The following is a 13095-nucleotide window of genomic DNA, read 5'->3' as shown; positions in this document are numbered from 1 at the left end:
CAACAAAAAAAGAAACAAAGAAATGATATCAAGAAAAGATATAGTTAAAAAGGAGGCTAAATTAAAAATGCAAAACAGAAAACTAAATTTAATTCTAAGAATTTTTGTTTTTTTTTTCTTTTTTGTTATTTTCTTTATAATAGATACATAATAAAGTATAACAAATTGATGTTAAGAAACAAATTTAATTTGTAAAATAAATAATTTATGAATAAACGTTGATTTTGATTGATTTCTATAATTTTTCTTACTTTCCTGCAGGCATTCTCAGTTTCCTGTCGCTTGATTTTCTTTAAATGGCCATAAATCGTAAACTATTAAATATTTTGACTGTTCTATTTAAGATAGGCTAAGAGACCTTGTATTCTTGTTATTAGTCTAAATTTCGTAACCAGAATGAATAAAGTGTCGAGCCGAAATCAGACTCAATTTCGTCCTTAATTTGTAGAACTACCCACGTACTAAATTTAAAAATATGACTCAACCTTTTTTTTTCTTATTCCAGCAAATATAGCGATAGCCACGACTGGCTACTCGATGGGATGGACGTCCCCGGTCAATGCTAAGCTGGCCAACGTCACTACATCGCCCCTGGACGAGCCTATCACGAAGGACCAGGAAGCCTGGATAGGATCCCTTCTCACAGTTGGTGCTATATTCGGTAAATACCCTTTTACGCGACAATATCTTGGTACTCTCTGCCGGGACCTCCGGGAAAGAGGCGTGATTTTATGTATGTATGTATGTATCTTGTCAGTCGCAATATGTCGAGTGCAGGATATAGGGCGCGCCAAAGATTTACACCCTGGATTAGAATCAGACTCAGATCTCTATCTATATTGACCTTATAATAGTAATCTGTACGTAGGTACCTTGACAATACCTACGTACATAATACATATATTATCGTCTATATCCCTTGCGATGTAGACAGAGCCAACAGTCTTGAAGAGACTGACAGGCCACGTTCAGCTGTTTGGCTTTATGACAGAATTGAGATTCAGATACTGACAAATCTCTTATTTTCCAGGACCCTTCATCGGCGGGTTCACAGCTTCAAAGTTCGGGCGAAAATGGGGACTCCTCAGCTCCTCGATCCCCCTACTCCTGGGCTGGATCCTGGTGGCCGCTGCCACCACCGTGGCGTACCTGTACGCGGCCAGGATCTCCTGGGGTGTGGGTGTGGGGATGCTGTTCACGATATCGCCCATGTATTGCGCTGAGATTGCTACGGTAATTATTTCACTTTATACATACATACATACATACATACATATAATCACGTCTATATCCCTTGCGGGGTAGACAAAGCCAACAGTATTGAAAAGTCTTATAGGCCACGTTCAGCTGTTTGGCTTTATGATAGAATTGAGATACAAATAGTGACAGGTTGCTAGCCCATCGTCTGAAAGAAGAATCCCAAGTGTATAAGCCTATCCCTTAGTCGCATTTTACGACATCCATGTGAATGAGATGGAGTGGTCCGGTTCAATTTACCACCGAAAACACACATTAATTAAGATTCAGATAACAATATAACAGATAATTCTAATGGAAAATCTCTATCAGTAATACCTACTCGTATCTATAATTCTAAAACAGATGTTATACATATTTCATCACCTTCATAGGTATCGCTAAAGTCTGATAGTAATGGAAAAATCTCTATCAACAATATCGATGATCTTAAAACAATGTCATGAGAATCATGCGCTAATGATACGTATTTAAATGACAATAAAACACCGATTAATTATATCACCGATGCAAAATTAGATAAAGCACGCGTTTAAATTCTTGATAATTCTTGATAATGATAATATATCTGCAAAAATGTAATTGGATTATGTTGAAGTAAATAATTTGGAAAAAATTGATATAAGAAAGTCATAGATATTTCATAGTGATAAGAAAGATTTGAGAATGCTTAATTTTAATCCATAAAAAGGTAGCATTAACTATAAAAAACATGACGACCCATGTACTAACTGTGATTAAAAGCTTTTCTACTTACTATAAAGAATACCACTGCACTAAACGATGATATTGTAGGGGAAGAACGTATGAGTGACTAAAGAGCAAAACAATTACTATAAGAAATTGCCAAACGCGCTGCCGACATAAAATTCCTTCACATTCACCTCGTTCGTAACCGCGTAAAGCGAAAGACTATTCTTTTTTTTCGGCTGAATGTTAAGTGCTTAAAACTTGGTCTTGGATGTTTATCTATATACGTATTTATTATAAAATATAGTATCGTTGAGTTAGTATCTCGTAACACAAGTTTCGAACTTACTTCGAGGCTAACTCAATCTGTGTAATTTGTAAAAAAAAAAATGTAACAACTGTATTATGACTCATTAATTGTATAATTAATCATTCAATCATTCATTTATCCATTTATAAGCGCCTCTAATTGCAATACAACAAAACATCAGCTACAACAGGGTAATTAAACTTAATTTTCAATTCAATTTAGCCGTGTGGTTCCCGGCACCAATAGAAAAAAAATATAGCACTCCATCTCTTTCCCACGGATGTCGCAAAAGGCGACTAAGGGACAGGCTTATTAACTTGGGACTCTTAGGCGACGGACTGGCAACCTATCATTATGTAAATCTCAATTCTATCAGACAGCTGAACGTGGCCTATCGGTCTGTCAAGACAGTTGGCTCTGCCTACCCCGCAAGGTATGTGGACGTGATTATAATTATGTATGTATATTTTAAATTCCAGGACGACGTCAGAGGCGCCCTGGGCTCCTTCCTGCAGCTGTTCATCACCTTCGGTTTCCTCTTGATATACAGCATCGGGCCGTTCGTCTCCTATGACGTCATCGCGTACGTGGGCGTGGCTTTCGTCGCGGTCTTCGACATAGCCTTCTTCTTCATGCCCGAGACACCGACTTACCATTTGATGAAGCGTGAGTTTGATTACTCCTAGTTCCTACTTCGGTGTGGTTTTTTTTCTATGCGTTCGTTTTGAGATATTCTTATTTTAAAACTCTTATAATTCCAAACGTGTGCTTGTATTAATTGTTATAGATTCGTTTACCCGGTAGACGGGCATATAGCGGCAGTAATAAATAAAATAAAGAGATTGCAAAATATGGTCTTCAATTTTCCACTGACAAACGAGAACACCAACAAAAACACTATTAAAAAAATGACATTAAAAATAAGGAAATACCTATTCCGAAACCCAACCTTTTTGGTCATCCCCAACATTAATAACCAGCTTGACAAAAGTACGTGAAATCATAATGCTAACTATCCTTTCAGATGACAACGAATCGGCCGCTCAATGCCTCATGACACTCAGGGGTCGATCCCGCGCAGGGGTGCAGGCTGAGTTAGACAAACTGTCAGCCGAAGTCAACGCTTCCTTGGAGAAGACCGCTACGGTAGGGAATTCATCATTTTGCCTTTGCCAACTAGCGTTTATAATAAACTAGCGACCCGCCCCGGCTTCGCACGGGTGCAAAATTAGAAATGTTATTATAAATAAAAACGTTCCTCTTGAATCACTCTACCTGTTACAAAAAACCGCATCAAAATCCGTTACGTAATTTTAAAGATTTAAGCATACAGATAAACAGACTAAAATAGCGACTTTGTTTTATACTATGTAGTGATGAACGATTATAATAAATGAACGAAAAATAAATGAATGAAATTGGGTTAAAGTAAGTAAGTGACGAATGAACGTTTATAATAAATGGTCACGTCTACATCCCTTGCGGGGTAGACAGAGCCAACAGTCCTGAAAAGACTGAATGGCCACGTTCAGCTATTTGGCTTATGATAGAATTGAGATTCAAATAGTGACAGGTTGCTAACCCATCGCCTAAAAAAGAATCCCAAGTTTGTAAGCCTGCCCCTTAGTCGCCTTTTACGACATCCATGGGAAATATATGGAGTGGTCCTATGTTTTTTTGTGTTGGTGCCGAAAACCACACGGCATTTTAATTATTTAATCTATTTATTATGTTCAAACATTTGGTTGACAGGAAGAAATCCCATTGGGGATAAGTCCGCCATTGTCTTCTAAATCCAATTACTGTTTTGTAATTTGTTTTATTTATTTTTATGCGCAATAAAGAGTTTACAAACAAACAAACAATTAAACATTTATTAGTTAAAGAATTAAAATATTTTTTCGTTATTCCGTTTCCACCAAGATAATGGACGTGTTCCGTGGCGCCAACTTCAAGGCGTTCTACATCTCGTGCGCGCTGGTGTTCTTCCAGCAGTTCTCTGGTATCAACGCCGTACTCTTCTACATGACCAGCATCTTCGACGCCGCCGGCGCTGGCATCGACTCAAGCTACGCCACTATCATCATTGGTGCTGTCCAGGTAATTTGTTTTATGAAAGTGTTGAGTGCCGTCCTGGTAAAGGGTCAGGTCAAAAGTACCCGAAACCGCCGAGCTTGCATGAAGAGAGTTATGAATGTGGATGAAGCGAAGGAAGTGTGCAGAGATCGTGGCAAGTGGAAAGAGGTAGTCTCTGCCTACAACTCCGGGAAAGAGGCGTGATTTTATGTATGTATGTATGTTGAGTGCCGTGTGTTTAACGGCACCAATAGAAAAAGAATAGGACTGGACATCTGTTTCCCATGGATGTCGTGAAAGGCGATTAAGGGATAGGCTTATTAACTTGGGATTGTTGTTTTAGGCGATGGGTTAGCGACCTGTCACTATTTGAATCCCAATTCTATCTTAAAGCCAAATAGCTGAATGTGGCCTATCAGTCTTTTCAAGACTGTTGGTTGTGTCTACCTCGCAAGGTATAAAGACGTGATTATATGTATGTATGTTTACTAGCATAATTAATTTTAGGACCTTATGAACCAAAAGCACAACCACTAGGTATATACTGGACCGTCGTAAGCGACTACTAAAGGACCTCTTTTCAGGCTAATTCAATCTGTGTGATTTGATGTTACTTGACGGCCTCTGTGGCGCAGCGGCAGTACGCTTGTCTGTGACACCGGAGGTCCCGGGTTCGAATCCCGGCCAGGGCATGATGAGAAAAGAACTTTTTCTGATTGGCCTGGTGGTTTTGGATGTTTTTTATCTATATAAGTATTTATTATAAAATATAGTATCGTTGAGTTTGTATCTCGTAACACAAGTCTCGAACATACTTCGGGGCTAACTCAACCTGTGTAATTTGTCCCGTATATACTTATTTATTTATTATTACTTATCTATTATTATTATCTACTTATATGAATGTGGATGAAGCGAAGGAAATATACAGAGATCGTGGCAAGTGGAAAGAGGTAGTCTCTGCGTACCCCTTCGGGAAAGAGGCGTGATTTTATGTATGTATGTATGTATTACATATCTGAGACCCATATAAACGTTAATTATCTTTGTACCCAGGTGGTAGCCTCGGGTATCACCCCCGTCGTGGTAGACCGGCTAGGAAGGCGTATCCTGCTGATGATCTCGTCCTGTGGTGCCGCCATTGGACTTGTAAGTGTTTTTTAACAGTTTCTTCATCCCCTTGCCGTGTGGTTCCCGGTACAAATACAAAAAAGAATAGGACCACTCCATCTCGTACCCATGGATGTCGTAAAAGGCGACTAAGGTATAGGCTTACAAACTTGGGATTTGTTTTTAGGCGATGGGCTAGCAATCTCTCACTATTTGAATCTCAATTCTATCATTAAGCCAAATAGCTGAACGTGGCCATTCAGTCTTTTCAAGACTGTTGGCTCTGGAGGGACCGCAAGGGATGTAGACGTGACAGGGACTAAAGCTACATACGTCTTCTTCTTCCCCCTGGCTTTAGTCCCGGTAGCATCCTCATCACTCTGAGGTGCCTAGGGTATACCTTTGACCATGGATCCTGGATTGGGTGAGTCAGATATTTACACGAAGCACAATCTTTGCAGGTAAACCTAACGCGTATTAGATATGTAGATCATGGTTGCAAAATTATGATTGGTACGGCAAGCGGTTTTGTCAGTTGACTAAATGTGCAGATTTCCCACTCGCCGTAATAGCATCGGTTAGTATTCAAACTAACAAAGATAACTTCGAACTTTCGTACACCAATAAATTTGGTCACATTTGTTTTATTTGTATTCCAAATTTCAGGGTCTCCTCGGAATGTACTTCCTGTTCTCGGCCAATGACAGCCCGATCCTGCCCTCCATCGGGTTCCTCCCGATCCTGGCTCTGGTGCTGTTCATCCTCACCTACTGCTGGGGGCTGGGACCACTGCCCTGGGCTGTCATGGGGGAACTAATGGCTACGGAGGTGAAGGCCGTCGCCGCGCCCATAGCTACGGCTGTCTGTTGGACTCTCTCATTCTTAGTCACCAGGTAAATTACTCATACTGAAAAGTTTCTGACGCAATCTTGAATCTCGTGTCACAAGGAATCAAACAGGTTTTTTTTTAAAGTCGGCTGCTATTGACATTTATTCATTTATTGAAAGTTATTCACGTTGACAAAACATATGCATATCTTATCTTATCTCTCTTTTAAATACTTTTGACTGCATCAAAGTTAGAGAGAGAAAAAAGATAATTGGTACGTATCGCGAATAAGTTCAGGTTAACTGTTTCCAAATTTAAGCCTGCAACAAGCCGAATCATTATAAAATTCATCATTCATTAAGTTTTGTCCACTTCTTTCAGTCATCGTTGTATTTAACATGCTTCGTTAAACCCACAAAAAAAACATAGAACTTTGTGCCCCAAAGTTCTATGTTTTTTTGTGGGTCAAAGCTCATTCTATGTGATTATATCCAATATAGAATTGAGATTCAAATAGTGACAGGATGCTGCTAGCCCATCGCCTTAAAGAAGAATCCCAAGTTTAATAGCGACATGCTAATAAACTTTATATTGTCCCTTATATTTTTTATACCGTTAGTGCCGTGTGGTTCCAGGCACTAATACAAAAAAGAATAGGACCACTCCATCTCTTTCCCATGGATGTTGTAAAAGGCGACAAAGGGATAGACTTACAAACTTGGATTCTTTTTCGGCGATGGGCTAGCAACCTGTCACTATTTGAATCTCAATTCTATCATTAAGCAAAATAGCTGAACGTGGCCATTTAGTCTTTTCAAGACTGTTGGCTCTGTATACCCCGCAAGGGATATAGACGTGACCATATGCATGTATGTATGTACTCTTTTAGTGAACAATAAATCATTTACCTACTTACTTAATTGCTTACAATTTTAAAATTTTACCAAGCCAAACATATCTGAGAAAATCGTATTCAAATCTTTTAAGCTGTTTCCATATCGATTTTTTGTAAATATCCCTCAAGTTCATTCATATGTATATTAAAAATTGTTAGGTACTCGTAATTGACAGGGCATTATGAGTAACAATTTTATTCTACATATGAATATAAATAGCTGAACGTGGCCATTCAGTCTTTTCAAGACTGTTAGCTCTGTCTACCCCGCAAGGGATACAGACGTGACCATGTGTATGTATGTATGTATGTTTTTTTTATACATGTAAACATCTAAAAATACTTTAATTTTAGCCCAGCCTGTAGGATCCTAATATTGATGATATTGATTTCTCTCAGATACTACGGCCCAGTGGCCGACGCCGTGGGCCTGTACACGGCGTTCTGGATCTTCGGCATCTGCTGCGTGGGCGCGTTCTTCTTCTCCATGATCGTGGTGCCGGAGACCAAGGGCAAGAGCCTCCAGGAGATACAGGAGATCTTGGCTGGCAGGTGGGGTGGCAAATACTAATTTTATCATCGTCAATCTGACATGGTCACGTCTATATCCCTTGCGGGGTAGACAGAGCCAACAGTCTTGAAAAGACTGATAGGCCGCGCTCAGCTATCTGACTTAATGATAGAATTGTGATTCAAATAGTGCCAGGTTGCTAGCGCATAGCCTAAAAAAAGAATCCCGTGTTTGTAAGCCTATCCCTTGGGCGCCTTTTACGATATCCATGGGAAAGAGATGGAGTGGTCCTATTCTTTTTTGTACTGGTGCTGGGAACCACACGGCCATATATATACTATTTGACTATTATTTTCCAATGTGCCGTGTGGTTCCCGGAACCAATAGAAAAAAGAAAAGGAACACTCCTTCTCTAACTAATGGACTTAGTTAATTAAATTTACCATTTATTCTGTACCAAGATGTTAATAAACATTTTTTTACCGAATTTAAATTATGAAAAAAAAAACATTCATGTAAGGAAAATTTTAACATAGCGTAATTTTCGTAGCATATCGTAGCGGGTCTACGACGTAGCACTCGCGGCCTACGGCGCTTCAAATGACGTTGGTTCCGTAGGGGTCGTAGACATGGACAGACAGATTATTAGATTATAATTGACAAGCCTTTGCGCGTGGTTTCGCTTCCAAGAGAATTTCCAGTAAAAAAATGTTATACCTAAAGCTATTATCTATTTCGGTGCTAAATATCATTAAAATCAGTGCATTAGTTTTAGAGTTATATATTAAAAACAAATCTTTTGTCTATTTAAATTATTATTTTTGCCTTATTATAAGAAAGCATTGTGTTAATTTTTTTTTTGATGAATTATTAATGTAATCTTATTTCTTTCAGGTCAAAATCCGAGAAAGCCTAACCAGTGCTTACCTACCGACTCCGTGTATAATATTATAGTGTATTGTGATAATCGCTAGATTAGTATCATTTGTAAATTACGACGAATTTATTAGTAATATGTTCAAAGCAGCCAAAGAGAAAGGGGTTTATTCTTGAATCGAACGATACAAAAAAAAAGAGAAGTGGACATTTCACTAAAAATCGGACCATGAAACCTTTTAAAGAGCTGATGAATATAGCGAAGCGATGGAAATATGTTAGGATCGTGTCAAGTGGAAATAAGTAGTCTCTGTCTTCCCCTCCTGGCAAGAGACGTGATTCTATTTATGTATTCCAGCCATTCCCAATTCCGTCATGGAGCCATACAGCTGAACATGGCCTTTCAGTCTTTTCGAGACTGTCGGCTCTGTCTACCCCGCAGGGGATATAGTCAAATAAGAAACGGGGTGTTATATATGATCTTTAACAAGACTTTTCTCCTCTCTATCCAACTACAGGATTTACTGAAGAGTTAGAAAGAGAGGGAAAATAGCACATACGCCTTGTCGAAGTTCGTGAACAGCGGGACAGGTGTATAGGGAGTCATTTCCTTTCAAATAACATACATTTCTTAATTACAAACTTGCCAGAATGTTTCCTGTATAAAAAAAAGTACAAAGCATTCCAATTACCATATATTTCAAGTTAAACGAATTTCGACTGTGCCAATCGATCATATCACGTGAACTTGGTCGATCACGACCCAGCCACTTGTAATGTGATCGGAACAGAATAACTCATTTTATGACGTTAGAAATAAAGGCGCAATTATGTTTCTTCTAGATTCGGTTCAAATAATCGAATCCTTTAAACATCCGAGATTCGATCTTTTTTGCACGAGTCGGTATCGCTCGAAACGATTCAATCAATCGCGAGTGACACAGATCTAATTTAGTCCAACCTTTGGTGAATCGCCATTTGTAAGAAAAGTCCCTTTGGGTTAGTAACGGTGATGTCCAGACTTTTAACTTGGGGTATTAACTAGATAAAATATACCTACTAACATAATAATTAAGATAAATAATAAATTGAATACTGTAATTTATTAGAATAGTTACATACTTATATTGAATTTAATATTTGTGACAAAGAAGTGTCAAGTGATTATACTTTATATACTTTGATTCTGTTAAATATGCAATAAGTACTCAATTAAATAAGTAATTAACATATACTCCCTTAGTTGCTATTTAGCAATATCAGAATAATCTTTGGACTCGGCCGTTACCAACTAAAACAGGTGCATATTAAATTATTTTTATTTACGGTGATTTTAATAAGTTATTTTACTACGAATATTATACATACATATTTATAATAATTTTAATTTTGACTTTAATTTTCATTTACCAGTGTATTTTGTGATTTTATGTTTAAGGCAGTAAGGGTATTTTTTTATAGACAACATTTTTTTTTTAAAGTAAGTAGGTATTATAGTACAAAAGTGATTTGGCGAATATTTCTACTTTTATTCAGGCTATCGTTATGCTTACATGGACATTATTTCTTTTGAGTCATATTTATATTCAGAAAAGAAATGTTTAAATACCTACATTTAATAAAAAAAAATGGATTCAACAAGAGTTGATTCACTTTTGCAAATTCATGACTCATATTGGCACGCGTCCAATTTATGATTGAAACTGCACCTCAGAATAAAGACGAGTGCGCTACATTCGAGATTTACTTTTTAATTTGACTGCCAAGGTGAGCAAAGTCAATCATGTCGATGACCTGCATTATGTTTAAAATTAGAAATATTCGTTGTTAGAAAGTAGCAGAATTAAAAATAATAAAGGCATGAGCGTAACGCTTAGTGCGTTTAGGAATTAATATTTTTCTTCAAAGCGTCTATGATAAAGATATTCGCTACTAGCGAGCTAGAGATGTAAAATATTACGTACCTACCTACCGTTAATTTATGAATGTTATATTATTTACTTTTATAAGGAGCTAGCCTTCTATAAAACAAACTATAATTTACAAGGTTTTATCATTAGAAAGTCTGCCATCTGAACGTGCCTATTGTTTGTGATTATGATATGATATACATAAATTTATTGTTATGTTTGCAAATAATTTTAATTAAACATGTGCCGTTGAATGACTTTGTTTTTGAGATTGCGTCCTTTACTGTAGATTTTACTAAGAGTCATTGATCGGTACATTTATATTGTTAATAAATGTTTTATCACAAATAAGTTTTTTATTGGTTAAATCCTAGAAGTTCGAATTTTGGTAATGTTCCCATTCCTTAAGTCGTCTTATACGACATCCATAGGAGACAGATGCAGTGAATCTATTCTAGTGTCGGGAACAACATTTTCAGTATAGTTCCTAATGATGTTTTATTATTCTTATGATGTATGTACATTATTGTACATATTTTAAAAGAAAATCTATAGGAGCACTCATTTATTTATTTACCTAAACTTTATGCACGTAAAATGTACAACAAGTGGACTTAATGCCACAAAGCATTCTCTGCCAGTCGAACCTTTGGACCAAACTGATTCTGGGCTCATAATCTTCAAGTGTGTATAAAGAGAGTTCATTGCAGTTTCAAGTCGAAATTCACTGTCCCTGCCAAGTTACCTTGGGAAACGATAATGTGTAGGCATTATTAAACAAAAATACTTAGTTTATGCCAATCGCTGCAACATTTGGGGTGTAAGAGTGTAGTAAACTTTAACCCTTTTTTACATAGATAAGAACAATAACATGATGATAAAAATAAACAAATAAATACCATATATTTGCCTTTGGGATGTTTTATTCCATGACAATTGGCCAGGTTATCGCTTTCGGGTTTATCAAATGTGACACGACCATTGTGATAGTGAGCTGTTATGATAATTTACCTACGACCCCGTAAGTAATTATGTTAACCACCTCGCTTTAACTATTTCATTTTAGATTTCGTAACAAATTTAATAAAAAAAAAATGGAAAATATAATTCAAAGGCTGGTTTGTGTTGTTTTGTATGTTTTACTCTTATGGTGCAATAAAGAGTTTTTTCTATCTATCTATCAAAGGTACAAATTAACAAAAGAAAACAATAGTAGTGAATAGGCATTATTTAAACTTGCATGCACAATCTTAGGCTTTATCTTGCTTACCACCAGGCAGATTGAGGTCAAATACACTCAAATAATTATAAAAAAATAAAAAATATTTCATTCAGATGATAGATTAATTTTCGGTTACGCATACTTTTATGTTGAAGACTGTACCTACCAATGAATATCGAAGTGAAGTAAATAAACGAATAGGCATTATATTTTAATTTTAATAAAAACCACTGTTACTCCTTAAAAATACATTTTATTCGAGATAATCTGCTCACTATACATATAGATATCACATCAGTCTTTTAAACTATAAAAACAGGCACTTAACTAATTGTAGGACTCATAGTGACCACCAAATTTATGTTATTTTTTTATCAGACGATAATACTATAACGCATTATGCTGAAATAGATGTAGAATATTACTTATGGAAAATTTCTTATAGTTATGTCGTGTGGATGTCCCGGATCTTTAGAATTGGACCACTCCATCTTTCTCGTGAATGTTGTAAAAGGCGACTAAGGGAAGGATATGTTGTAGGCTGATAAATTTAGGATTTGTATTTTAGGCGATGAACTATTTGCATCTCAACTCCACTATTAAACCATACAGCTGATTGTGGCCTCTAAGTCATTGCGAGGCTGTTGGCTCTGTTTACCCCGTAAGGGATAAAGGAGTCATTATATGTATGTATGTACGAAAGCCACAGAAGTGCAAGCTGGAATTCAAATTAATTACTTAAAAATTTCAACATGAAGAAATTACGCCGCTAACCGTTTAACTTTCAATCTTTCAAATTAGGCCAATTAGAAAATAATGATGTGACCATTTTAGGGGTTACATATTGAAAAAATCTTTATATACGTGGTAACATAAAGCTGATGTCCAAATTTATAGTTTGTAGCTATATAGATAGATAGATAGATAAAAGCTTTATTTACTATCACAATACATAATTAACAGTAATAAACAATGAGAATGTGCAATGGGCATATATGTACCACGAACAATGATGGACAGTGAAAAGGTCCTGACTTAGCATAATGTCGCAGGTGTATAGACCGCGACGCTGATGATTCTGCCAGAACCGTAGATGAGCTCAGAGAAGCCACGCGAAGAGGAGATGAATGAACTAGTTATGGGGCGAGTGTACTATAAAGTTTGTAAATGGCTCAGCAAAAAAAAAGAAATAAATAAGTGTGAATGTAATAAATATTTAAATTTACAGGAGCTTATCACTTAAAAAACTAAACGCATTTTTTCTCTCAGTGGCGCCCTCAGCGGCTATGTTTCGGATATCCGGGGTCCGCTTACCTTTACTACTCACACTTTATACATATAATTACGTCTTTATCCCTTACGTTGTCGACAGAGCCAACAGTCCCGAAAACACTAAAAGCCCCGTTCAG

The 13095-nt window shown here is 36.9% G+C and overlaps 1 protein-coding gene across 1 annotated transcript in view; it reads left to right on the top strand.

Moving 5' to 3' along the window:
• The window catches only part of LOC106133010 (facilitated trehalose transporter Tret1), a 34481-nt gene extending 23666 nt beyond the window's left edge, over positions 1-10815 (top strand). Inside the window, exons 3-11 of the mRNA XM_060951054.1 lie at positions 506-661; positions 1031-1233; positions 2737-2923; positions 3282-3403; positions 4181-4357; positions 5390-5482; positions 6110-6336; positions 7567-7719; positions 8573-10815. Of these exons, the coding sequence (XP_060807037.1) occupies positions 506-661; positions 1031-1233; positions 2737-2923; positions 3282-3403; positions 4181-4357; positions 5390-5482; positions 6110-6336; positions 7567-7719; positions 8573-8594 (1340 nt within the window). The 3' untranslated portion in view covers positions 8595-10815. The remainder of the gene's footprint in view (positions 1-505; positions 662-1030; positions 1234-2736; positions 2924-3281; positions 3404-4180; positions 4358-5389; positions 5483-6109; positions 6337-7566; positions 7720-8572) is intronic.
• Positions 10816-13095: the final 2280 nt, after the last annotated feature.

This window comes from Amyelois transitella, chromosome 23, assembly GCF_032362555.1.
Source record: "Amyelois transitella isolate CPQ chromosome 23, ilAmyTran1.1, whole genome shotgun sequence".
Classification (NCBI taxonomy): Eukaryota; Metazoa; Arthropoda; class Insecta; order Lepidoptera; family Pyralidae; genus Amyelois; species Amyelois transitella.
Note: the sequence above shows the minus strand (reverse complement) of the source record. Positions and strands in the feature narration are given on the sequence as shown.